Consider the following 27,307-nt stretch of genomic DNA (forward strand, 5'->3'; position numbering starts at 1 on the left):
CTACCAAATCCATTTTATAATTGACAACCAGAGATGACAGTAGGGATTAAGTTCTTTTCTAAGCATGAAGGTTGAAGATCACTTAAAATCAGGGCTCCTACCTGGAAATATGCAGTGACTGGAAACAAACCATGGATATGATTTGGATTTACTCACAAAAAGAGGGGAAATGTTTCACTTCATTCCTCATTATTGCAGAAGAAAGTGGATGCTTCACTCACAACCAGGAATGATACTGCCCTTCCCAGTCCGCTGGAAAGTTAATAGGCCACACCCTGGGCTTTGGTGGAGAGAGGGAGCTGCACCCCAGCAGTCTCAGCAATTCCTGAAACAACTTGGATGGAACCCCAATCTGATGCCACTCCCACACAGGGCGTTTATAGGCAGACAACAGACCGTGGGAGGTATGAACATGCTCAGCTGCATGGCAAGGATATATAGCAATCTATCCTTAAGGCATGGACAGGGTCAGAAAGAGAGGCCAACAAGAAAGGTCCTTAACCTGTTCTAATTATCAAGTTGGGAGTATGGGCAATAAATATCTAAGGCTAGAAAGAGACAAAATTTGGAAAGCATTTACAGGTGATAACTGTGGACCCAGATAGTTGGTGTACAGCTGTACTGACCAATATGGTAGCCACCAGACTTACATGTGACTAATGAAAATTTAAAATGTAGTTCCTAGCCACATTTCAAAGTTCAATGGCTACATGTATTAGACGATGAAGATTATAGAACATTTCCATTATCGTAGAAAGTTCTATTGGACAATGCTGATCTAGGGAACCCCTGGCTGCCCATCATGGAAAAAAGATAGTTTAAAGGGGGCTCATTTATTTTCACTGTTCCAAATGTACAAAAAAAATTAGAAAATAACCCCCCAACACAATTCCTCCCAACCCCACAACACATTTCCCCCCCAAACCACAAACATAAACTGGTCCTGGTATTTCCATAAACAGTGCAGCTAAGAAACGGTTTAGAGAAAATTTAACAGGATTCAGATTATATCCATCTACCCTCTCAGCCCTGAGAGGTAATAATCCCATATGGGTCCCAGTCTTCCCCAATGGTCTTCCCAGCTCTGGTGGAAGAGTCTTTTACAAAGTGGCATGTATGGCTGCTGCTTTAGAGATCCTCCTGTGCCTTCTTCTTCTTCTTGGGTTTTTCTTCTTGAATTATAGGAGGGTTTGTAGCCTCTCGCTGTAGATAGCTAATAAAATCACTTAATTCACGGCCACCCTGAAAACAGAAAGATTACTATGAAAATTTAAGTTTTTAAGGAGCCATGGGTCCCCCCCTCCGCTGCAAACAGGAAGATCCCTGCGTTTGTAAAAGCACAATAATAATCACATATATTGACAATGAGAGTTGGAAGAGTTTCCAGTTAAATAAATTGAAGAGCTAGGTATGTACAAGCGTGTGTGAATATGTGTGTGATTGTTTGTGGAGAGATGAGACAAGGCACTTACTTCATATTTCTTTGGATCTAGCTTCTTATTGGCTGGAGAGAAGTAGATGGTAGGAAAACTGGGGAAAGGAAGAAAAAACAAAAATAGTTGATTAAGTGTCTGTTCCAGAGTAACTCACACACACTTTCCCAATAACTGTTTCTGGGAATAACTTTTCTTCATGATTTCTAATCTGAGATGGGATACCAGTCTCCATCAGTGGCTAGGATTACATCCTACCAAAACTCAGGAATATGGGAGCTTGCAAAAGCTGCAATCATGTAGGTCGATGCTGCAGAACTCTAAAACTAGAAAGGCATCAGCAGTTCTGTGTTCAACTAGAGTATGAGAGCTCCCCAAATTATACCCAATAAAAAAGTGGTTTACCAGCTTATGTTTTTTTGTTAATTGCCTATATGTTTTTATTAGTTTTTAATCTACTTACCCTCTGACTTCATATGGAGAAGGCACATCATTGGCTGTGGCATCCATCTTGGCTATGACAATATTTGGGTCTTTTCTGAGCTGTTAACAAAAAGGTTAGATCTTTAAACTTCAAGTTTTCAATGACTGAGGGGCATTTAGTTAATTCAGGATTTAAAACAATAATATTTTTAAACGGATAAATTTTGCTGCTCAGACACGGAGAGCAGTTAACACTTGCACATAGTATCTTATTTTTCCACAAGTTTCCCTTTTCTCTCTTGGGGCCATGTTAAGTAAGACTCTATATACAACCACCATCAAAACTACCTAGGCTAAATAAGACATTGTAAAGGCTGAGCCAAGTACTTTAAGATAAAAGAACATAATGGTTTCGTATAAGCCATTACCAAAATTCAGAAGCCTGGATACTGTTAACTGTACTCTAGATTGAATTTGAGTAGGGTTAAAGCAGGTATTGGAGGTACTCGTTCAGGCAGAAATGAAGGGGAAGTCAGGAAAAAGTGAGTTAACAGGAGTAGATAGCTGGAAAAAACTGCAAGTACTCAAGCACTCAACTAATTAGGGTTAACTAATTAGCCAATACTAAATATGTGTGTGAACATCCTAACTAAAATTTTATCTTCAGAATATGGTTCAGACTTACCTTCTCTCCCAGTTCTTTATACTTAGGTTCCAGATTCTTACAGTGGCCACACCAAGGAGCATAAAATTCAATCAGCACATCTTTGTTTACATCATTCACTATTTCATCAAAATTCTCTGCTACTACTACCTGGAAAACAGAAAAGATTCTCTAGTTGGTAAGATGAGCTGAAGAATAAATTCATGAGTTATATTTGTTTCTGGACCCAATCCCTATCAAATTTGATATGTTGCCACTGAAACCTAAATCACATATATATATGCTATTAAAAATGTTACCATTCCCCAGAAACAAGCACATTCCTATGTCTGTCTCTTGTCAAAAATATGTCCAGAAGTTGCAGGAAACAAGTGCTACCCAATCCTTCCTTAAAATAATTTCACAGCAACAATCTTAAAATTATTCTTAGGGGTTAGCTTGCTCTGTCCTGAAGAGTAACCTAACTCTGATATAAATACCACCAGAAAATTCTAGGAAGGTGTTATACTCTTGCCCTTATAGACTATTATGAGTCTGTTAATGCTTATTTTTATGTCTGGGGTTGGGAGCCAAGGACGAATAAAAACGTGATAGCCAACAAGGTCTTCACTTAGACCCAGAATTTCTGGAAGAAATGAGAGGCAGTTGTGTTGAAGTTTGGAGAGGCTGTGAGCACCTCACCTTTACAGGCCCGTCGTTGTTCTCTGGGATTGGCTCAGACTTTAGGTATCTCTTCAGGCTGCCATCAAAGTAATCCTGCAGGAATCTCTCAAGAGCCTTGCCATCACGGCTGTCAATTGGAAAGACAAGGGTCAGGTTTGTTACTTTCCTCCCACCATTGAGAGGATTAAAAACAATTTCTTAGAATAGTTTCTACATATTTTACCTTTAATTTCAAGACTAGAAAGAAACCAGAAGCTTAAAAAGGAAGGTGGGGAAGGGCGCTCTTATTTCTTCAGTATGCAGGACTGCTCACCTAACAAAAAACCAACCACTTCTTTGTATTTCTAGTGTGTGCTTTGAGGATTAAAAAGGGTAGAGAAGGAAGAAAACATTGGTCTTCTAAAAATTCAATTCTGTCTAAGAACCAGTCTTATTTTGTTGCTCTAAAGAACAGTGCTATTTATGGAATTTCATTTTTCTCATTTGCTCACAAGGAAGATTTTTTTGCTTGTCTTGATCTCCCAAAGTCTCATAAGGTCAAAGTCAATATTATCTGGGGACTCAAGACCTCTCCACTTGCCGGAGTTTACTTTAGGCCATTGTGATATTTCAAGAAGAAAAAACATTCTGTGGGGTTGGGCAGGGATTAGGTTGGTCTAAAATTATATCAATCTCAAAGACACTGTCCAGTGTTCTCTATAGCCCTCTTTCTAATAGTAGGATGGAAATAATCATGCAAGAATTTCAAGCTTCCATCCTTTTGTTATTTTTCAGAATTTATTACTGATGATGATCCTCAAGTACCCATAATTAATTGAGAAAAGTGACAGTCACTAGAGGACCTATCTTCACATTTGAACATTCTTTATAAATTCTTAGTATAAAAAGCTTTTAATAATTTCTTTGCAGAATCAAATCCCAAACCCACGCTAACTTGTAACTCACGAGAACTCCTCCTGCATGACAAACTTCTCTCCTTTTGCAGTTCTGATAGCAACAACAGGAATCTCTCCAGCAGTGCTTTCCAAACCAAAATCAGAAAGTTCATGGCTAAAGGTTTTGCGGCTAGCTACAGCAAAGTTGAGTTTGTGTCCAGCATCCAGGAATTTCTTTGCTACCATCATCACCCTGTGGGAAATAAAAAATTTATGCCAAGATTATATCAAGGTGGTAAAGCACTTCTGAAACTAAAAAGCCAAGAGTTTAGAAAGCAAAGACTAAATTTTACAGTTTATTCAGACCTCTGGAATCAGTCTGAACTTGTGTTCTTGAGCACTGGCACAGGACTATGGTATACTCCAGTGTCTCACTGGACTTCACTGCCATACCGGTGATGCCCAATCAAATAGTCCATTCCCACTGAATCTTAAGATATCTCTATATCTATATAGATATATCTAAGATATTGCAGACATAATGACTAATCTGAAAAGAAAGTTTATAAGGCTAAAATGCACTGAGAGTCTCAATGGGCAAGTAGGCACAATGTTTTAGAGTACGGTTTAGATCACATTTGCATCTTTTACTCAGAGGTAAGTAATTAGCTGTATCACAAGGCAAAGGAATACCTATGGAAGATATGCCCAACAGCTTTTAGAAATAGTTTTTATGTTATGTGTCCTTATGGCTTTAAATATTTTTGGGAACAAACTGTTTCCATTCTTATCTGCTCTCCCCACCACACATGGTAACAGGATTATCTAGGAGAATTGTTTACACACTGGTAAACTTGTTTATAAAAGGGAAAAACGACTTACCTGTTTCTCCAGTAGTTGGAACCTTTAGCGTTCTTTTCATAGTCCACATCATAGTAAGCCACAAGTAAGTCCTTGCCCTGTATCAAGTCTTTATTATCTTCTGTCATGTGAGGGCAGATACCAAAACTGAAATGAAATAATCCATTATAAAATTTGGTAGGTTTATAGCTGTATTATGGAATTATCAAAGTAACTGACAGCACTTAAAAGGAAAGAAATTTTCAACATATAGGTCAACTACTGAACTATATACCTTATAGGACAATGGAGTTCTAGTGCCCACGCTTGCTTTAATATAAACTTCAACTATTAGAAACAAAATATAGTGAAGCCAAGAAATCCCAAACAAGGTATAAAAAAGTACTTACATGTTTTCTTGGATAAATTTTTTAATCTTGCCACTGGTCATTTTCTGTTCTGTATATGCCACAGTTCTGTCCTCAAACTTGTTCATCAGATGTGAAGGACGAAACAAGGTGATACCCCTTTAAAAGAGAGAGAGAGAGAAAAAAAAAAGCCTTAGTAGGTAGACTGCAGCAGAACTGTCTCCCATCTTTTATTTAAAGCTCAGACTATCTACTCTTGATGCCACTTTTACTACCACCATTTAATTTAAGCACATACGGACTCTTTCTGGGACGAGACTTGGCAATATGACCTCCTTATCAACACCAAGGTGCTAACCACATTAATCTCCTTGCACCAGGTATTAATTTAATTCTTCTGGAATCAGCTCTTTAATGAGTACAAAAGGGGATTAGAGTAGATGATTAACTTTTAAACCTTTAAAAACAATAATAAACAGAACCAACTTCCTCCAACGCCCCAATATGTACAATAAAATAAAGCAAAGCCTGCTCTTACTGAAAGCCTGCTCTTACCCTGCCACTTTCCTACACAGAAAAACAATTACTTTAGAGAAAATATCTTTAAGATTTTTTTACAGCTGTAATATTCTATAGGTAGGTATACAATTATAATGTTTGGCTTCAGTTCATTAAAAAGTCCTTTGTTCTAAACTTCTCTATACCAATAAATCAAAATTACCAATTTTTCTCTTGCTTGCATTACTTTGCAACTCTACCTAAGCCAACCTTTCCTCATACCATTGGAATACTTAAAGCAAATTCCTTCTTTAATTTCTAGTCTTTTGTTCAAGTAAAACTGAACCCCAATTTGGTTCTGAGTCACAGGTTTATATCTAACACCAACTTTCATAGAAAATGTCACTATTCTAACTACTACTATAAGCTACTTGTAGCTTCTCCTTCATTCATTCCTCCTCCCCATACTACACAAATTTCATCCCTGAAGTCCTAACATCCCTCTCCTAGTCTTTCAATACTAACCATTAACTTTATGTACATTAAAATACAGGCATTTTCATTCATAGAACACAGGGAAACTATATAGCAAAAGGGAACCTAATACAAACATGCTAGACAAGCAAGAATGTGAACTTTTTTTTTTTAAAGTACAGTTACCAATTTCAGAGCAGTTTTTCTCAAAAAATGAGAAACCAGGCAGTTATCTTTAATGATGATATGGCCTCAGTTGTGTGTACTGCACATGAAGACCTTAAGACACCCTTCACATTAGGTCTTCTCAGTAAAACTTCTAATCAGATGCTGGTAGCCCACTTTAAAGGGCAAGCATAAGAGGCAGCCACAATGAACAAATCTAAGGTTAAAAGGCTGACACATGGTGTCCTTCATGAGCCACAAGTGGCTCTAAATCCATTTACAGATCTGGCATCTCTCAATCTAAAAGGAAGAGCCTTATGATCAAGGCTACCAACTCTGCAGCCAGACTTTCTAGGTTCAAATCCTAGTTCTGCCACTTACTATGTGAAACTAGAAAAATTACTTAGCCTCTCTGAGGGTTTTCTTTTCTGTAAAATGGAGAAAAGAATAGATCTGTCTCACTGGGTTATTAAGAGGATTCATTGAGTTAACAGTAAATGACACATAGTAAAAACACTACACAGTTTGTTCAATATGAATAAATAGCACTAGCCCTTGGCACACTTAAAGAAAACTATATGTGCTCAGCCTGAGTGATCTCATCTAGTCCAATGGTTTCCATAATCATTCATATGTAGTTGACCTACAAATCTTTATCTCTAGTTAAGGATTTTTCCTGAATTCTAGCCTCATCTATCCAATTATCTGTCCACTGGGTCCTCATCACCTGAATGTCATAGAAACTTCTCAGACTCACTGTGACAAAATAGAACTCACCAGCATTCCCTCCAAATTTGTTTCTCCTCTTCTTTTTCACAGCTTGATGGTGACTGTCATGGGCCCAGTAATTCAAGTCTTTAGAAACCTAGACTCACTCTAGCTTTTTCCTTTTTCACACATGACTGGAAACTGAATACTATTGTTTACATTTTTAAATACTCCTTCCTCTCCACTGCCCCTAATACTGTCTTAATTTAGACCCCCAAATCACCCTTAAGTTTAGACTCTCTTAACTGCCTTGCTACCTCTCCCTTTTCAAACCCCCACCATATGGGTGCCAGTGACTTTTCTTCTAAAACTCAAAATTAATCACATTATTTCCCAACTCAAAGTCTTTCAAGGACTCTCAAATGTTTAAACTATAAAATCTAAACTCTTCTGCATGGCAATTAACATCATCTATAATTTGGCCTCTACTTACCTCTCCAGCCTTACCTTTTTCACTATGATCTCAGTTACTAACAGTACTACAGGTCCCAACATGCCTAGGTTGTTTAACATCTCTTGGCCTGAACACTTGCCGCTATATCTGGACTAACTTTTATCCCAACTGCTATAAGCTGCCTGAAAAATTCCAGCTTTCAAGACACACTTCAAGAGTCACCTCTATGAAGTTTTTTCTGATACTACATGGCAGCCACCCTCCCCCTAAAAAATCACTCCTCCTCTGTATTTCCACCACACCCAGCATACATGTCTATCACAGCACCTACAATGCTCACTTACAGTTTTTCCAAATATCCACTGCCTCCCCCTACTAATGCCCCTCAAAGATCGCACCAGTGCCCAGCATTTAGCTTAATGCCTAGCAAATGCTCAATAAACATTTTGAGAAAAACTGGCATTAAATATCCCCCGTTCACACAACAGCATTGGTCCAGAGATTTACAAGGGCATTCATCTCAATTACTTACTCTCCATTATCATCATACTTGTTCACCAAAGACTCAACATTGGTGTGTGCAAATCGGTAGTTATCCCTCAAGTTGCTGGCTGCTTTTAGAAACTCAGAGTGACCTTCACTGAATAAATCCTTGAAAAAACCTATATGGAAAATGTCAAACACATGGAAGAAGCAAAGTGTTGAGACATAATTCAAAATTTTTAAATTATTCTAGTTTTTAAAGCCTTCATTGTATAATGAACAAGAAAAGCAAAGTAGGCAGCAGGACTGGGTCTGCTTGCCATAACTATCTAGGAAATCTGACAAAATATTTAGGATAAGACTTCTTTTTTAGAAAAATATTTTTGAAGGAACCAAGGGAGAGGATTTATCAGTGTTCAAGTCTTTGTTTTTTCGTTTTTTAAAAAATTTTTATTTATTGGTTTTAGGAAGAGGCAGGAAAGGAGACAGAGAAACATCAATTTGTTCCACTTATTTATACACATTCATTGGTGTTTCTTGAATGTGCCCTGACCAGGGACTGAACCTGTAACCTTGGCCCTGGCCAATGTGGCTCAGTGGATTGAATGACAGCCTGTGAACCAAAGGGTTGCTGGTTCGATTCTGGGTCAGGGCACATACCTGGGTTGCAGGCCTGGTCAGGTCCTCAGTGGGGGGTGTGCAAGACGCAAGGATATATTGATGTTTCCCTCTCTTCCCCCTCCCTCTCTATCTAAAATAAGTAAAATCTTTTAAAAAATTAAAAAAAAAAAAAAAAAAAAAGGAATGCATGTGCAACCTTAGTGTATCAGGATAATGCTCAAACCAACTAAGCTACCCAGCTAGGCCCTAGGGTTCAAGTCTTAACCTTAGTCTTTCACAATGGAATAAATATGTGCTAATTGCTTTACTTCTTAGTGTCAGGACTAAATAAGGCAATATGTCAAAACAAATGTAAATTACTTCATATTTTTTTCTGTCTTGTCTTTAGAACTTCAAGTTTATAAAAGTGAATGAAACAAGTGTATAATAAATGTCTGCTTGCAGATCACTTCTGGCCAGGATGGAGGCACAGGTAGACACATTTCGCCTCCTTGCACAACCATAAGGACCACAACTAACCTTGTAACAAAAAACAACCAGAACTGCCAGAAATTCAAACTATATGGAGGTCTGACAACTAAGGATTTGGAGAATATTCATCCAAACAGGTAAACGGGGTGGATCTAGGGAGCTGGCATGGAGAGGACTTGGTGTGGTGCTGGCAAGGCGGCGGCTGGCAGAACAGGTGGTCCCATATTCACATTTGGTGGATAAAACCCAGGAGGAACACCTGGGAATCTAGCAATCTCAGCTCCAGGCCAGACCATGCAGCCCAGGGTTCTAGCACTGGGAAGATAAAGCCTCATAATTTCTGGCTGTAAAAACTGGTGGGGGTTAAGGTGGCAGAAGAAACTGCTGGTCTCTCAGGAGAATCCGTTTAAAGGGCCCTCATGGTCCTAGAATGTACACAAATCCACCCACTCTGGGAACCACCACCAGGGCAACATCTAGAGGGGTGCCAGTGTATAGGGGAAGTGGGCAAAGTGACTAGAAACAGGGTGAGTGCTGAGCAAGCAGAGTTGTTTCCTCTGACCCCTCCGCCACATACGGGGCCACGAACTGGTGAAGCGGGTTGCCCTGCCCTGGCGAATATCTAAGGCTCCTTCCCTTACAATATAACAGGTCTGCCAAGACATGGAGTCAAAGCAGCTCTACCTAAAACACAGAAACAAACACAGGGAGGCTGCTAAATTGAGAAGGCAAAGGAATATGGCCCAAGTAAAAGAACAGATCAAAACTCCAGAAAAGAACTATGCTAAATGGAGAGAGCCAACCTGTCAGACGCAGAGTTCAAAACACTGATGATAAGGATGCTCAGAGAACTCACTGAGTATGGCAAAAGTATAAGGGAAGAAATGAAAGCTACACTAAGTGAAATAAAGAAAAATCCACAGAGAACCACAGTGAAGGGAAGGAAGCTGGGATTCAAATCAACAACTTGGAACATAAAGAAGAAATAAAGTCAACCAGTACAGAAGGAAGAAACAAAAATTCAAAAAAACTAGGAGAGAATAAGACATTTCCAAACGTGCCCAACATCCTAATCATAGGGATGCCAGAAGGAGAAGAGAAAGCGCAAGAAACTGAAAACTGATATTTTATCCTATGGGGAGGAAACCGGGTTTGAAAAAATAATGAAAGAAAACGTTCCTAATTTGGCAAAAGAAATAGATATACAAGTCCAGGAAGCACAGAGAGTCCCAAAAAAGTTGGACCCAAAGAGGATCACACCAAGACACATCATAATTAAAATACCAAAGGTTAAAGATAAAGAGAATTTTTTTAAAAGATTTTATTTATTTATTTTTAGAGAGAGGGAAAGGGAGAGAGGGAGAGAAACATCAATGTGTGGTTGCCTCCCGTGTGCCCTGTACTGGGGACCTGGCCTGCAACCCAGGCATGTGCCCTAACTGGGAATCGAACTGGGAACCCTTTGGTTCACAGGCTCATGCTCAAACCACTGAGCTACACCAGCCAGGACTACAGAGAGAATCTTAAAAGCAGCAAAAGTGGAGAGTTACCTGAAAAGGAGTTCTCAAAAGGCTATCTGCTGATTTCTCAAAAGAAACTTTGCAGGCAAAAAGGGGCTGGCAAGAATTATTCAAAGTGATGAAAAGCAAGGACCTACAACCAAGATTACTGTATCCAGCAAGGCTATCATTTAGAACTGAAGGACAGATAAAGTGCTTCCCAGACAGGGTAAAGATAAAGATAAAGGAGTTCATCATCAACAAGCCCTTATTATATGAAATGTTAAAGGGACTTAAGAACAAGATCAAAACTATGAATAGTAAAATGAAAACAAACTCACAACTATCAACAACTGAATCTAAAAAAACAAAAACAAAAAGTGAGCAAACAACTAGAATAGGAACAGAATCATAAATATGGAGATCATGTGGAGGGTTATCAGAGGAAGGAAGTAGGGAGCAATAGGGGAAAAGGTACAGGGATTAAGAAGCAAAATTGGTAGGTATAAATTAAACAGGGGAAGGTTAAGAATAGTGTGGGAAATGGAGAAGCCAAAGAATTTATATGCACAACCCATGGACATGAACTAAGGTAGGGGGGACTGCTGGAGGGAAGGAGGGTACTGGGCAGAGGGGGAGTAAAGGGGGGGAAAATTGGGACAACTGTAATAGCATAATCAATAAAATATACTTTAAAAAATGTCTGCTTGCAGTTAATTCCTTGTAAAATCCAAATGATAAAATCAGTAAAATCCAGATAAGTGGCTTCCAGTCAAATTTAAATTATAAACCATCTTCTACAGCTAGAAAGTCAGTTTTATTTATTTAGTCAAATGTATTATACATTTAAAACAAAACAAAGAACACCCAACATTAGAATATGTTTAATTTGCTCAAGTTATTTAAAAATAGACACAAATTCTAGCAATTTGATCTTAAATTTTAAATTGCCCTAAGATTGTGAAAATAGCAGACACAGGTTTCTTATTTACTTGCATCCTCCCATCTTAAAACCCTATTTTCCGTCTTATCTATCCTATTACTTGAGTTAAAGTTCAGAGTTTAAGACATGATAGAAAAAGCTGAAGATACTATTTTAGCCTTTTAATTGAAATTAAATATTTATATCTGTAAGAATAAAGACACTCAAAAGACCATTTCCCCCCCACATTACAGTAATGCTGAGCTAATTCTGTGAGTTATAATTTTAATTGCTCTGAATGTTTCCAAAGCTGTTTTAACTTTGTTGTTTACTCAGACATTCAGGAATTCTTAAACCAAGATGATGATTTTGTGGCATAATCAAATATTTGCTACTTACCCACCACAGAAGCATCTTTATCACCAATGAACTTCTCAAATTCTTCCTCGGTCTTAAGAGGAGCTGAAGCTGGTCCTGCCTGCTTCTTCAGGTGACTGACGATTCCATCTTAAGAGAAAAGATTATGGTAACAAATTTATAACTGTTGAGAAGGTAACCAACCATTCACGTCATTCAAAGTTCACGAGGTTCACAAAGATATGCAATGAAGTTTTCTTCCCACCTTTGTCCCTAGTTACCTGGTTTCAGTTTTCTATATAACCTTCCTGATATATTAGGCATAAACAAGCAATTGCATAGTTACTCTTTTCTTCTCAAAAGGCAGTGTGCACACATGCTATTCTGTGTTTTGTTTTGTCATTTACCATAGTTTAGAGATAATTTATGTCAATGTATCCAGAGCTACCTCAATCTTTTTTTATAGATGCAGTGTTTTATTGTATGGCTGTACCAAAATTTATTTAACAAGCAACAATGGACATTTGTTTCAAATTTCTTGCTGTTACAAATTATCTAAAATAAACAACTTTATACTAATGTTATTTTGCACATGGTTGAGTGTATCTATCTGTAGCATAAATTCCAAGAAGTGGATTCGCTGGGTCAAAGACTACAAGCATTTAGAATTGCATCCCAAAGAAACTATACATATTTATAACCCTGCCAAAAATGTAGTACAGTGTTTGTAACAGTATAAATTAAATCAATTTTCATCTCACAAAACTGAAACTCCATTAAATAACTCCCCATTCTGTCCTCTTTACAGCCCCCTGCAATCACTATTCTACATTGTCTCTATGAATTTGACCACTGTAGGACCTTCATACAGATGGACTCACACACTATTTGTCTTTTTTCTGACTGGTTCATCTCACTTAGCATGATGTCTTCTAGGTTCAACCATGTTGTAGTTCATGTCCTAACTTCCTTTTAAATGTGTTTATTATTGTATGATATACACATTTACACATAAATATCACCAATACACCACCTTTTGTATATCCATTCATTCACTGATGGACATTTGGATTTATCATGACTAATGAAGCCAAAACCACGAATGTATAAGCATCCCTTTGAGACCCTGCTTTTGACTCTTTAGTATGTATACCCAGTGGAACTGGTGGATCACACAGTAATTCTATTTTTTGTTTTTTTCAGTAACCACCATACTGTTTTCCATAGCAGCTGCACCATTTTACATTCTCACTAATAATTCAGAAGGGTTCCAATTTCTCCACATCCTCACCAGCACTTGGTATTTTCTGTTTTTTGTGTTTTGTTTGCTTGTAATAGTAGTCATCCTAATGGATGTGAGGTGGTGATTATCTATATTTTTAAATTTGTTTGTTGCCTTCTTTTCTTCATTTTCCAGAATGTAAGCATCACAAGAGTAGGAACCCTGTCTGTTTTGTTTAACCATATATACTGAGGACCAGCACAGAGTACTCAGTATTTGTCAAAAAAAATGCCTAGTGATTTTATAACTCAAATTTCTGTATTACTTACATAATCTGTTCATTTAGAGAAGTCTTTTGTTAGTTTCCAAACTGACCTCTTAGATGAGGAATTTTAAAGACTGAAAATATGTTGCATAGAAAAATGTCATGTTCCCACCACCAAACAATAGGGTACTTAACAAATTCAGTTTCTCAGTGTAATAAGGATCCTCACCAGCAGTCCTGGGCCCATCATAAGCACCTGCTTCTTCACCATCTCTAAAAATCTTTAGGGTTGGATATCCACTCACTCCATACTTATTACAGGTATTTGTGTTGGCAGTACAATCAACCTAAAGATTAAAATGCATAAACCACTTGTTATCCAAATGCCTGCTACAGGTTCTTCCTATGTTCCCAAAGTATTAAGATTGGTCAAGTCATACAGGCATCAAGCAATTCTTTACATACATACCACAGAACATTAGATTTTAAAGGCAGAATGGTGCGCTAGGCTAGCTACATAAGAACCACCTAAGGAAATCTTCAAAATTTAGACTCCTGGGCCTCATACAAAACACACAAATGACAGTTTAAATTCTGCCCTTGGAGTCTCTATTGTCTAAAGCAGTCTCCATCTTTTTTCTGCCTCAGAACACATAAGGGAAAAATCACTTAAGTTAGTAACAGTGGCTTATTCTGGTAATGATTATCAACAAGGGGATATATGGATAGGTATACACACCCTTTAGTTGTGGTGGGGTATAATTTGATTTGGCAAATCACCTACAGTTATTAGCAAAGGTACTAATACTTGAACATACTCCCTGAGCTAGTATGAATCTGAGCTAAACTGTAACATGACAGCTGGTGAGACCAGTGAGAAGAGGGAAAATAATTTCCACCTATTCAGTCATTTGGTATAATTCCAATGCTTTAATATAAACTGAGGTTCAGAAAAGTAATGTGTCTATAGGCTATGGCCATGAGAGAGAAATTAAATCAAGACCGAATACCTTTTTTTTCCGGTGGCAAGCTGCCATAAAATGTTAGAATTAAAAGCATTTTCAAGTAGTCCAAATAAATACGTATGACTATTTGAGACTGGCTGAGATGTGAACTTTAAGACTGGAACAACTATGGGTTTAATACAGAATAACTGCAAACTACTGGGAGCATTACTTTGATTGTAAAAGCACATACTAAGTTTACAGTTGATCAGTTAGTTACATACTTATCAACATCCTCATGTCATTTTCCTATATGTAACTATTATATGATAGTTGAGGAAACTAATTTACTCAACAATAATTTTCCTCTGACCTCGACTACTGTACTTTTACTTTCCATATTTGCCCTTTAATTCTTATTTATCATATTTTACTTGTTTCTTTCGCCAATTATTCCCTTAGTTCCACTTTGAATCATTTAAAATCATAATTGATACAACAGTCAGCTATGTATTTACCCAGAAACTAGTGTTCTCTCTTCTTAGCACCATAAAAGTAAATACCAGTTTTATAAACTATTACTTAATCCACTGGCTGGTGTGTCTCAGTGGATTAAGACACGCTGAGACACAGCAGCCAGTGGATTGAGTGCCGGCTTGCCAATAAAAATGTTGCCGGTTTGATTCCCAGTCAGGGCACATGCCTGGGTTGTGGGCCAGGTCCCCAGTTGGGGGCATGCGAGAGGCAAAGTACACATTGATTTTTCTCTCCTTCTTCTCCCTCCCTTTCTCTGAAAATAAACACATAAAATAAAAAAAAAAAACAACCTATACTTAAAATACCTTATTTCCTTTCATGAATAATCCACCTATACTCACCTTTGCTAACGGAACTATTCCTTTTAATCTGGTAGCTGCAGCTTCATATTCAGGGGCAAGCCTCTTGCAGTGTCCACACCTATAAAGATAAATTTTTTAAAAAGCTAAATTTCAGTCTAATACTATAAATTAGTTAACTTTATTTCTCTAGGAAAAATCTCAAACTATAATACTATTCTTGACCTTGTAGCTGCTTCCAAAAGAAAAGCAAAAGCATCACCTGAACAACATCCATCAGTAATTAGAGTAAATGAGAGCTCTCAGAAGGTAGTAGTATTATCTCTAGTTTAAGGCTGACTCTAGAGTTCAGAGCAGCATCTATTTTCTCAATAAAAGTGCAGTAAGTCCTGAAAGCAGCAGTCAAAAGTATACTCCACATTAAAGAGGTAAAGAACTCCCCCTAGCTGGCGTGGCTTAGTGGATTGAGTGCCTGCCTGCTAATCAAAGAGTTGCCGGTTCGATTCCCAATCAGGGCACATGCCTTGGTTGTAGGCCAGGTACCCAGTTGGGGGTGCACGGGAGGCAACCACACACTGATGTTTCTCTCCCTTTCTTTCTCCCTCCCTCCTCTTCTCTCTGAAAATAAATAAATAAAATCTTAAAAAAAAAAAAAAAAAAGGAGGTAAAGGACTCAAGCTCTTTTGACCAATTAATGAGGGTTAAACGTAGGATGAGATAGCAACTATTTTTTCCTTAAAATAACATAACAGTGGTTCTTAAAAATATAGTGCCTGAAACCTTTAAGGGCCCAAGTGGGATATTAACTCAGTAAGAATCACCATTAAGAACTTTTTCTCCATTCCTTCAATATGACTCTCTTTGACCAGGAACCTAGTTTGAGAGGGTAACAGAATGAAGACCAGAAGGCACTCATTTGTTATTAAAAAGCTCCTCAAACAGCTGATTGGAGGTTTCTTCCCTCTCAAATGAGTTTCAGCACAGCATCTGAACGGCATATTTAAGACCGTAGTCCTGATTTTTATAGCTACACAGTTCACCTGGCTCTAAGAAATGAGGAGGATAAAACATTATGTCAATTAGAATGTTCCCAGAGGACCACCCTAAACACCTGCTCCTCTGGGGACAATCCTAACTGTCCATAGGTACACTGTATATGCAATGGGGACAGGTGTAACCTAACTCCTCTTTAGTGTACAGAAGGTGAGGAGTTTTGTAATCTCCCCACAGGAAGCAAAATAAAAAGAATCAGAAAACTGAAGGAAACACAATAAAAACTTGAGCTGATGTATTTCATAGTCAACAGTCTTGACATTTATTTTAAGTGATGAATAAGCAATTTAGAAAGACCTGCCCCTAAAACTTGTTTAAAACAAAGAACTACAAGAGCTTAAATTCTTCAGTGTCTTTAGGAGTCTTATTCAAAAATCATTATAACGAAGTATAATGAAGGAAAACTGGTATTAAAAAAGACTAATATTATATAAGATGTTACTTAGGGTTACACACCTATTCAATAAATGTACAAAAGGACCACATGATAAATACCAAATTCAGAATGGGGGAGTACATAAGATGGGAAAGGGGTACACAGGAGGCTTCAACTGTACTGACTTTATTTTTTGTAGGCTGAGTGGTGAATAAACAGTATTCCTTATACCATATTTCACAGATGTACATTTTACCACATCTGAAATTGGGATGTGTCTTGCAATCATGTAGTAGTTTTTCAATAGTGGCATTTTTCTTTGTAAGACATAAAATAATGGTTCCCCCCCACACAACCAGTGTCATCTCAGATGTGTCTGAATTATGGTACTATTCATTATATTCTCTCTATTACTTTAATAATGCATAATACATCGAAATTTGTGTATTTGAGTTGTAAAAAAAAATACATGAATTACAACCTATCTAATATAATAAAATAATCAATTTATCTGAGAAATCCAGGCTTTTGGGAACATAATAAGGGTTCAAAAGTTTTTTAAAAATGTTAAAGGGAGTAAGAATGACATCTGTTGCCTTTAAGGCTTCAGACTTCCAGTCAAGCTGGCACCTTAGGTAGACATAGCTCGTCTCCTCACACAGCCACATCAAAATTACAACTAAAATCTAGAACGACCAACAGTCACAATTGTCAAAAATTGAGTTGAATGGAAGCCTGACAACTACAGAATTAAAGAAACCACATCCATCCAGACTGGCAGGAGGGGCACAGATGCAGAATGGGCTGGTCCCATACCCATCCCTGGGGTGGATAAAAATTCGGGAGGGATATCTTTGGAGTGAGGAATCCCAGCCCCACACCATGACCCCCAGTCTAGGGTTTCAGTGCCAGGAAGGTAAGTCCCCACAACTTCGGGCTACAAAAACCAGCAGGGGTTAACTTGGTGGAAGAAACTCTAGGAGCCTCAAGCAGTTATCTTAAAGAATGCACATATGGCCTCACCTATTCAGACTCACTCCCTCTGAGCTCCAGCACTGGGGTGGCAGCTTGAAAGGCACCAGTGGTAAATGAGGAGAAACTGAAGTGTCTGGCATCAAGGCGAGCACAGGCCATCATCCCTTTTCTAAACTCTCTCCCCACAGAGCTGGTAAGCTGGTGCCATATCTCAGACTCCATCAACTTGACTAACACTGTTGGACCCACTTTGGAAATCCCCAGAGACTCTGCCCACCCAAGCTCCTTTTCCATATGAATGGCTAGTCCTGGCTCATGCTTCACAACTTCCTAAATCCTATCAAACGAGTTAACAGCTGGCCTCAGTGAGCCCCAGGCCTGGCACTCGCAGCAGCCAGCCTATTTTCACAGCTTGGATTCCCCTGGGAATCTTCAAGCCCAGCATAAGTAGTGGCCATCTCAGATTGCTTTATAGCTCAGGCAAGGTGCCCCCAGAAAAAAACAGGTGGCGGCTGACCTGGGCCAGCGCACCCAGTGGACAGCTACAGATCACATCAGATCACCACCACCCTGCCCCTGCACAAATAATCCTCCAGGGAGAGTGGAGGTTTGTGGCAAGTGGTCACAGCCAATCCTGGCAGCTGACTAGCCTGGGTAAATCCTTTCCATTGATCTGTCAACAGTAACCAAGACTCAACTACAAGAGGAGGGTGTACTCAGTCCTCAAAACCTCAAGAACCCAGCCTGGGTGACAGGGGAGGCTGTACCAATGGACCCTACAAGACACCTACTATATTAGGCCACATTACCAAGGCGTGGAGCCAAAGTAGCTCTGCCTAATTCATAGAAACAAACAGAAGAAGGCTGACAAAATGAGGAGACAAAGAAGTATGATCCAAATGAAAGAACACATCAAGGTTCCAAAAAAAGAGCTAAATTAAATATTTATCAGATGCAGAGTTCAAAACACTGCTTATAAGGATGCTCAAGGAACTTAGTGAAGACCTCAAAAGCATAAAAAAGATCTAGTCAGAAATGAAGGATACACTAATTGAAATAAAGAATAATTTACAGGGAAACAGCAGCAGAGTGGATAAAGCCGATAATCTAATCAATGATTTGGAACATAAGGAAGAAAAAAACAACCAATCAGAACAACAAGAAGAAAAAAAAATCCAATAAATGAGGATAGTATAAGCAGCCTCTGGGACAACTTCAAGAGGTCCAACATTCACATCATAGGGGTGCCAGAAGGCGAAGAGAAAGAACAAGAAATTGGAACTCTATCTGAAAAAATAGTGAAAGAAAACTTCCCTAAGGAAATAGACACGCAAGTCCAGGAAGCACAGTGAGTCCCAAACAAGGTAGATGAAAAGAACCCCACACCAAGACACATCATAATTAAAATGCCCAAGGTTAAACATAAAAAACATCTTAAAAGCAGCAAGAGAAAAGAAGTTAGTTACCTACAGGAGAGTTCCCGTAAGACTGTCAGTTGATTTCTCAAAAGAACCTTTGCGAGCTAGAAAGGATTGGTAAGAAATATTCAAAGTCACCAAAAGCAGGGACCTATAGCCAAGATAGCTCTCTACCCAGCAAAGCTATCATTTAGAATTGAAGGGCAGATAAAGAGCTTCCCAGACAAAAAACTAAAGGAGTTCATCTTCACAACACCATGATTACATGAAATGTTAAAGGGACTTATTTAAGAAAAAGATTAAAACTATGAACAGTAAGATGGCAAAAAACAAATCTATCAACAATTGAATCTAAAAAAAATAACAACTAAGCAAACAAGAACAGAGACAGAATCATGGATACAGACAGTGTTTTGAAGGTTGCCAGATGGCGGGGGGAGAGCGTTGTGGGGGAATGGGTGAAGAGGTAAGGGGATTAAGAAGTACAAATAGGCAGTTACAGAATAGCCACAGAGATGTAAAGTACAGCACAAGTAATGGAGTAACCAAAGAACTTATACGCATGACCCACAGACATGAACAATGTTGTGGGGATTGCCTGAAGGAGTGGGGGGTGCTGGGTGGAATGGGGACAGAGGAGGAAAAATTAGGAAAACTAATAGTATAATCAATATAATACAATTTTTTAAAAAGGATTTAGAGCTTAAGAAAGGACATTGTAGGATATTTCAGGTAAGGGGAAGAATAAAATAAAGATAAAATTACTAGTGAGGATGATATATTCAGAGAACTGTGAAGTGCTTGTTGTTGTAAGTGATAATAAATGTTATACATATTAAGACTACATTAGTCAGCAATATATAGGACTGACAAAGGGTAAAAGCAGTGATAAAAATAGTGCTACCTAGAGAAGAATCAAGATGGCAAAGGAGTGAATGGAAGTCACACTGACCTCCTCCCAGGACCAACCTGGAATTACAATTAAATTGTGGAGAAATCACCTGGTACAAACAACTGAAAAATAGCGAGAGGATCCTTACAACCTCGGACAGACAGAAGAATCAGCTTTAGCACAACCTGCCACTTTACCCTGGGCTTTGGCAGAGGCAGGGGCAGAGTGGGCTAGAGACACCTAAGGAGAGACTTGGGAAGGAGGCTTTGGGGAGAGAACTGGGAGAGTAGATGGCAGGATCTCAGTGCTGATTCAATCCCCGTATGGCAGCAGCCATCTTGCTCAGGCAGACCACTCCCCTCAGTGGCAACAGCGAGTGAGCGAGTGAGAGATAGAGGGGGAAAGGGGGAGAGGGGGAGAGGGGGAGAGGGGGAGAGAGAAGGAGAGAGAGGGAGAGGGAGAAAGGGGGGGAGGGGAGGGGAGGGGGGAGAGAGAGGGAGAAAGAGACGAGACAATAGCCCCACACCCAGGAGGGACTCCCTGTGCTGTCCAAACTGGCCAGGTGAGTGCAGATTGACTAGATTAACAGCTGAAGAAGACAGTCACAGACAGTAGATTACTGGAAGTCTCGAACAGACTGCCTAAGGTCAGACTGGGTCAACATCTGACATCAGAAGAGGCAGATCCAGAAAATAAAAACAGTGGCCTCCTACCATAGAAGTTCACATCACAAAGTCAGGAAATCAAGACTGATCAATTTAAAAAGCAGAAGCGAAAAAGAAGAGCCTCACAAATAATGGGAAGACAAAGAAACACCTCCCAATGAAAGGGAAAGAAGGAATCCCCAGAAAGAGAACTAACTGAAATAGAGGTAAGTAAACTATCAGATATTGAGTTCAAAACTACAGTTCCAAGGAAGCTCAATGAGCTCAGTGAACTCAGAGAGAGCTACAAAAAACTACAGGGAAACTACGGGGAACCTACTGCAAACTGTATCAGCATGAAAAAGGACATAGAAACTATAAATAAGAGACTAGAGGAAATGAAGAATACAATTTCTGAATTGAAGAACACAGCAGAAGGAATCAAAAGCAGGCTAAGTGAAGCAGAGGATCGAATCAGCGAGCTGGAGGACAAGGCAGAAAAAAAAATCCCAGGAAGCGCAAGAAAATGAAAAAAGACTCTAAAAGAATGAAGAGGTGTTGAGGGAAATGGAGGAGAACCTGAACTGTAATAATATCTGTATAATAGGGAGACCAGAAGGAGAAGAGGATGAGGAACGGATAGAGAACCTGTTTGAAAAAGTCATGATGGAAAACTTCCCTCATTTGAGAAGAGAAAAAATCATGCAAGTCCAGGAAGCGCAGGGGGTTCCATTCAAGAGGAACCCGGTGAGGCCCACTCCAAGACACAAGATGATTAAAATGGCAAATATCAAAGACAAAGAGAGATTCCTAAAGGAAGCAAGGGAGAAAGAGGTAGTAACATACCAGGGAGCCCTGATACGGCTAGTAGCTGACTTCTTGACAGAAACACTACAAGCCAGAAGGGAATGGCAGAAATATTCCAAGTCATGAAAAGCAAAGGCCTTCAACCAAGACTGCTCTACCCAGCAAGGCTCCCAATTAAAATGGAAGGCAAAATAAGGACAAAAGCCTTCTCCTTGTCTCCTAGACAAGCGAAGCTAAAAGAATACACCTCCCCCAAACCAGTATTGCAAGATATGCTAAAGGAACTGCTTTAAGAAGATGAAGAAATTAAATTAAAAAAATAAAATAAAATAAATATATCAAATAATAATATGAAGAGAGTCTATGAATACCCAGTTCCTTTCACAGTCACCAATACTTGATACTATGAATATTTTTAATACTTATTAATCAGGTTGTGACAATGATGTGTTATTTTAATTGTTCCTTTATTTGTTGAAACTCAACCTATTTTTGCATATTTCTTGCCTATTTCTATTATTTTTAAAAAGCTTTAAATGACATTTTGGTATTCTGTATCCCTTTTTTTGATTAAATGTTTGTAGAATTTTTGCCACCCCCAAAAGACAAAACTATTAACCCTTTTTTAGATGTGTTGCAAATACTTCCTTATTCTATTACTTGTCCTTTAACTTTTTTTATATGTATATTACTACATAGTCTTAAATGTTTAATATAGTCATATCGTCAGGATTTTACTTTATAGTTTCTGGATTTGAATATGTTACTTTAGGGTAAGAAAAATATTATTTGGAATTTACTCCAAAAACTTCTTAGATTTTACATATTGATTTTTAATTCACCTGAGTATTTTTTGTATAATGTGTGAAACAGGGCTCTGTCTGTGTTTTCTTTCAAGTAATAATGGTCCATGCACCTTATTTGTTGAGTCTTATTTTCCCCATTGATTTGAAATATCAATTTAATCATATATTACATTGTTAGACAGATATATATACATTTTTTTAGAGAATGCTCATTTTATTGCATTGATCTACTTGATTATTTCTGTGCTGGTGTCATGCTATTTTAATTGCTGAAGTATTATAATAGATTTAAATTTTTTAATATTTTATAATGGATCTTGACATTTAAAATAAATAAATGAAACCTGCATTTTAAAATAGGAAAGAACTCCCACCTTTTGCAACATCATGGATGGAACTAGAGAATATTATGCTAAGTGAAATAAGCCAGTCAGTGAAAGACAAATACCATATGATCTCACCTATAAGTGGACTCTATTCAACAAAATAAACTAGCAAACAAAATAAACCACAGGCAAGGAAACATGGAGCAGACTGAAAGTGACCAGAGGGGACTGGGAAGGAGGACAATGGTGGAGAGGAGAAGGGATTAAACAAAGAACATGTATGAATGACCCATGGACATGGACAACAGAGTGGGAATTGACTGTAGGAGAGGAGGGCGGGGTGGGATGGGTGGAGGAGGGCAAAGGGGGAAAAAATTGAGACAACTGTAATAGAATAAACATGATTTAAAAATAAAAAGAAAAAATGCCACCTAGCGATAATATATTTCACATGGCAGAAATGAACAGTTGGCCCAAAATGGTAGCAATGAGAATAAAGAAGAAACATGAGAGATATTTCTGTTGAACATGCAGTAATTGTCAAGAAGGCTGAAAACAAAATTTGTTGCCTCCAGAACATCCTTCTGGTTCAGGTGGTCTTCACTATAGGACTTCTAGTGTAACCCTCGACAAATCAGTTTATCCCTTGGAGTAAAGACAAGAGTTAAAAGCAAGTGAAAGTCACACACAGGGTGGGGCAAAAGTAGTTTTACAGTGGTTTAAATGGAAAATAAAATAATAAACAATACAAGAATAAACTGTGTTTTGCATCCTCACAACTGTAAACCTACTTTTGTCCTGCCTTGTACTTTGTTTTACTGATACTTTTGATTACAGATAGTTTTTAATCAAGGGTAATTGTGGCAGGGGTGGAAAAATTAAGTACTATTAATTAGTATGGATATACTGAGCTTTTCCATAGGTTAAGATAATAATTGTTGGCTGTGGTAAAAATTTGGGGGTTAGCCCTGGCCTTGTGGCTCAGTTGGTTGGAGTGTTGTCACTTGCATTAAAAGGCTGTGGGCTGATCCCCAGTCCCCCAATCTGGGCGTGTACCAGAAGCAACCAGTTGCAGCTTCTCTCTCACACTGATCTCTCTGCTGCCCCCTCCCTGCCCCCAAACCATGCAAAAACAAACAAACAAACAACCCCCAAAAAACAAAAAAACAGCCCTAATAGTTGTAGCTCAGTTGGTTGGTTGATTCCCAGTCACAGCGCCTGCCTGAGTTGCTGGTTCAGCTTCCTGATGAGGCCCATGAGAGAGGTAACCAATGGATGTTTCTCTCCCTCTTTCTTTCTCCTTTCCCTTCTCTAAAAATAAATGAATAAAAAAAATCTTAAAAAAAGAAAAAGAAAGAAACCAGTAAACATCTCCTCCAGTGAGAGTTAAAAAAAAAAAAAAAAAAAGAGAGAGAGAGAGAGCGAGCAAGCTTTGGGGGTTAAATAAATCCTAATTAAAACTGATAACTTAAAAAAAACAAAAGCAAAAAGCAAACCTGACAGCCCTGGCTGGTATGCCCCAGTGGCCTGACTGCTGGCCTGCATACTGAAAGGTTGCCAGTTCAATTCCCGATCTGGGCACATGTCTGGGTTGTGGGCAGAGCCCCCATTGGGGCTTGTGAGAGGCAACCAATAAGGTGTTTCCCTCTTTCTCCCTCCTTTCCCCTCTCTCTAAAAATAAATAAATAAAATCTTAAAAAAAGAAAAGAAAAACCTGACAATTTAGACAAATTCTGACAAATGACGCTCAGGTGGAGTTTGAAAGTGAACATCAAGATTAACCGCTACTGCCCTGGGCAGGTAATTCAGTTGGTTAGTGTTGTCCCGATATGCCAAGCTTATGTATTGGATCCCTGGTCAGGGCACATACAAGAATCAACTAATGAATGTGTAAAAAAAAAAAAAAAAAAAAAAAAAAAAGGGACTAAACACTACTTCTTTCACTAACTCCTAGATAATATGAAAACACAAATAATCACATCCACCTTCAGGAACGGCTCTTAGCAATTAATAATGAATCCCAACATATATTCACTCAGGAATCATCAATCACAACTTCATGCCTGACCCATGCCAAAGGCTATTTTAGCCTAATAGAAAAATTGATACAGTCCTTTCCCTAAAGGAACACCAATCTGGCAGGTGTGAGTAGTATTATTAAGTCCCAACAGAGAAGACAGAGCAACTAATTAGTTGTTCAAGGTAAGAAGAAGTAACTTTTGAGCTAAATTTTGTTGAAAAGATCAATTTGGGAGCTGGTGGGGCGGGGAGGTGGGGTGGATGGGTTTTTGTGCCCAGGCAGGAATTCCAAGTAAAGGAATCAGCATGTATAAAAATAAATAGTATTAAATATTCCATTTTATACTATCCAGTCTTCTTCTATACTCTAGAAACACTGTATATCAAATGTCTTTATTTAATACTATTGTCCTAGTGGATAGTGCACAAATCTACAACATAAGCAGATGTTGAGAACTCAAAAATTACTTAACACTGATGAATAAACTTTCAGAAATTATCACAAACATTTAAATAGTGCTATTTATTTCCTCAGAGAAATTCATACTCCCAGTCTTACAAATTACATAGATGATTAACTCCATAATGGAAATATTAGTCTACAAAATCAACTGCTAAGTAATCTTTCACTTTCACTTTTAAAGTGAAAATGGAAAAATATCCTGAAACAAAGCAGAAAAAACCCCTGCTCAAAATAGGTTTTTTATTCTTACTAAAGATTTTTAACTGTTCCTAAATTGTAAGCTCATACTCTTGATTTGTGCAAAGGAACAGAGCAGTCAAAAAACATTTCCAGCTTAAGTATTAATAAATAAAAATGGTTAATGTGAAGAAATAAGGCTGTTATCAACAGGAGATTCCCTATATTCCACATTCCTCATTCAGAAAACTGATCCTTCCGGTCCGCATTGTGAAGGATGACCTTACCTTCTAGACCAATTAAAAGGAGACACCACACAGAGATCCACCCACTTTCTGGAATAGTTTAGTGCAAGACGGGATATGTAGTTCTTAGGGAAGCACATGCAAATATTTTAAAGTAGGAAAGAACACCATCAGTCCAAAAAAAAAAGTCTGCTTTAAACTAAGTCTAGCTGTCCACAATCTACCACCAACTCATTTCATGTTGACCTGTGTAGTCACTGAGGCACCACCCGGTTTTGAAACAGCCATTCTAATTACAGTGACACCTCTTTAATTAACAGCATGGTTATAAATGATTGGGAAGAGTTGTTTCTAAAAGGGAGTATGAGCCTAAAGATGTGTAAAGACCACCTATCATGTATAATCAGTATTGTCAGTTAGCCACAGGAATGCCCTGCATACAAAATCCGTCACAAGCTAAAAACAAAATTCACTGCCTCCAGTACATGCTTCCAGTTCAGGTGATCTTTACTACAGAGCGTTTAGTGTAACCCTCAACAAGTCGGTGGAGCCCCTGCAGTGAAGACCAGAGTTAGAAGCAAGTGAAAGTTACACACTGCTTTACTGATACTTCTGAATACAGCTTTTAATGAAGAGTAATTGTGGCAGGAGTGGAAAAATTAAGTACTTTTAATTAGCATGGATATACTGAGCTATCTTATGCGTTAATACAGTCATTGCTTACAGTTTGCTGTGGTAAAGACTCGGGGTTAAATAAAAAATAAAACCCAAAGATTCATCACGGAGCCAGAAATCCTATTTGCTCCCCGCCCCCACCCCCAGATTTTTATTCCTAGTTCTATCCTAAGGAATTTACATCCTTGTTCGGTTAAATCACCCTGGAGTATTTCTCCAAAACTGGCTACTTTCTCATTGGAGTATTTTTGGCGTTTTTCGAAGAATCCTAATTAAAACTTACAATTTAGCCAGATTCTGACGAAATTACTCGTGTTCACCTACTCTCTTTTTGACAGGATTCTGCTGGTGCTGGGAAGTAAGGGATCAACTTAATGGAGAAAGTGTGCACCACGCGATGGACAAAATAATTGCTTGTCCCAGGAAAGCACTTATGACCATTCTGCAACCACTGAGTGACCTTGGCTAGAAACCAACGGCTGGCTGCGGGACCTGGGGCGAGAAGAAAGGAGTACCCTAAGGGCCCAGGACCCCTGCACTTGGAGAAACGTTCGCTTCTAGTACAAGGCCTTGGAATCCCTAGTCTGCAGCATGGAGAACATTATTACTGACTCACCCAGAAACTGTAGATACCCATCCAAGGCAGGCAGGGGGGTGCTTAAACCCTCTACAAATAGGAAGTGCCGCAAGAGCACAGAGGTAAGGATGTGGCCCTGCGTGAGAGGGGCCTTCGAGTTTCCTCCTCGGGTCTCGCCCCCGGGAGATTAGCGCCCACTTCTCCGCTCTCGACGAGATACCTCCGCTCCCCGGGGCTGGGAAATTTGCCGGCCGCAGCCGGGCCCGCTGGAATGGTGGAGGGCCCGGCGCTGCGTAGGCCCAACCGTTCCCGCGCCTTCGCCCCCGGCCCAGCCCGGCCCAGCCTCCCTCCCTCTCCCGGCTTTGTGGCCTCACCAAGGGGCGAAGAACTCTACAAGCATGAGGCCCGCAGAGCCCGTGTCGGAGATGCGACTCTCGAAGTTGTCGTCCGTGAGTTCCAGCACGTCAGAGGCACCAACTAGGCGAGCCACCGCGAGAAGCAGCGTCACGCCGGGGAACAGTGCTGGTCGGCGGAGGCGCATGGCGACGAGGTGAGGTGGGGCGGCCAGCAGGGTCGGGGCTCGGTGGGGGCTGCTGAAGCCTAGCCTGCGACCACACACCCTCTGCCTGCGCCCTCGCTTCTAGCCTAGGCGGACCTGCAGCCGGAGAT

At 39.1% G+C, this 27,307-nt stretch overlaps 1 protein-coding gene across 1 annotated transcript; it reads right to left on the reverse strand.

Moving 5' to 3' along the window:
• Positions 1-852: 852 nt before the first annotated feature.
• Positions 853-27,307, reverse strand: PDIA3 (protein disulfide isomerase family A member 3). Its single transcript, XM_054565490.1, has 13 exons — positions 27,013-27,307; positions 15,228-15,306; positions 13,635-13,752; positions 11,961-12,068; positions 8,098-8,227; positions 5,309-5,425; positions 4,941-5,066; positions 4,129-4,311; positions 3,202-3,310; positions 2,542-2,670; positions 1,897-1,976; positions 1,473-1,530; positions 853-1,242 (listed from the first exon to the last, which is right to left on the reverse strand). Exons 1-13 carry the CDS (start codon positions 27,177-27,179, stop codon positions 1,129-1,131), a joined length of 1,518 nt encoding a protein of 505 aa, XP_054421465.1. The 5' UTR covers positions 27,180-27,307; the 3' UTR covers positions 853-1,128.

The sequence above is a fragment of the Pteronotus mesoamericanus genome, unplaced genomic scaffold (genome assembly GCF_021234165.1).
Source record: "Pteronotus mesoamericanus isolate MK-2021 breed Mesoamerican mustached bat unplaced genomic scaffold, CSHL_Meso_final contig_164, whole genome shotgun sequence".
NCBI lineage: Eukaryota > Metazoa > Chordata > Mammalia > Chiroptera > Mormoopidae > Pteronotus > Pteronotus mesoamericanus.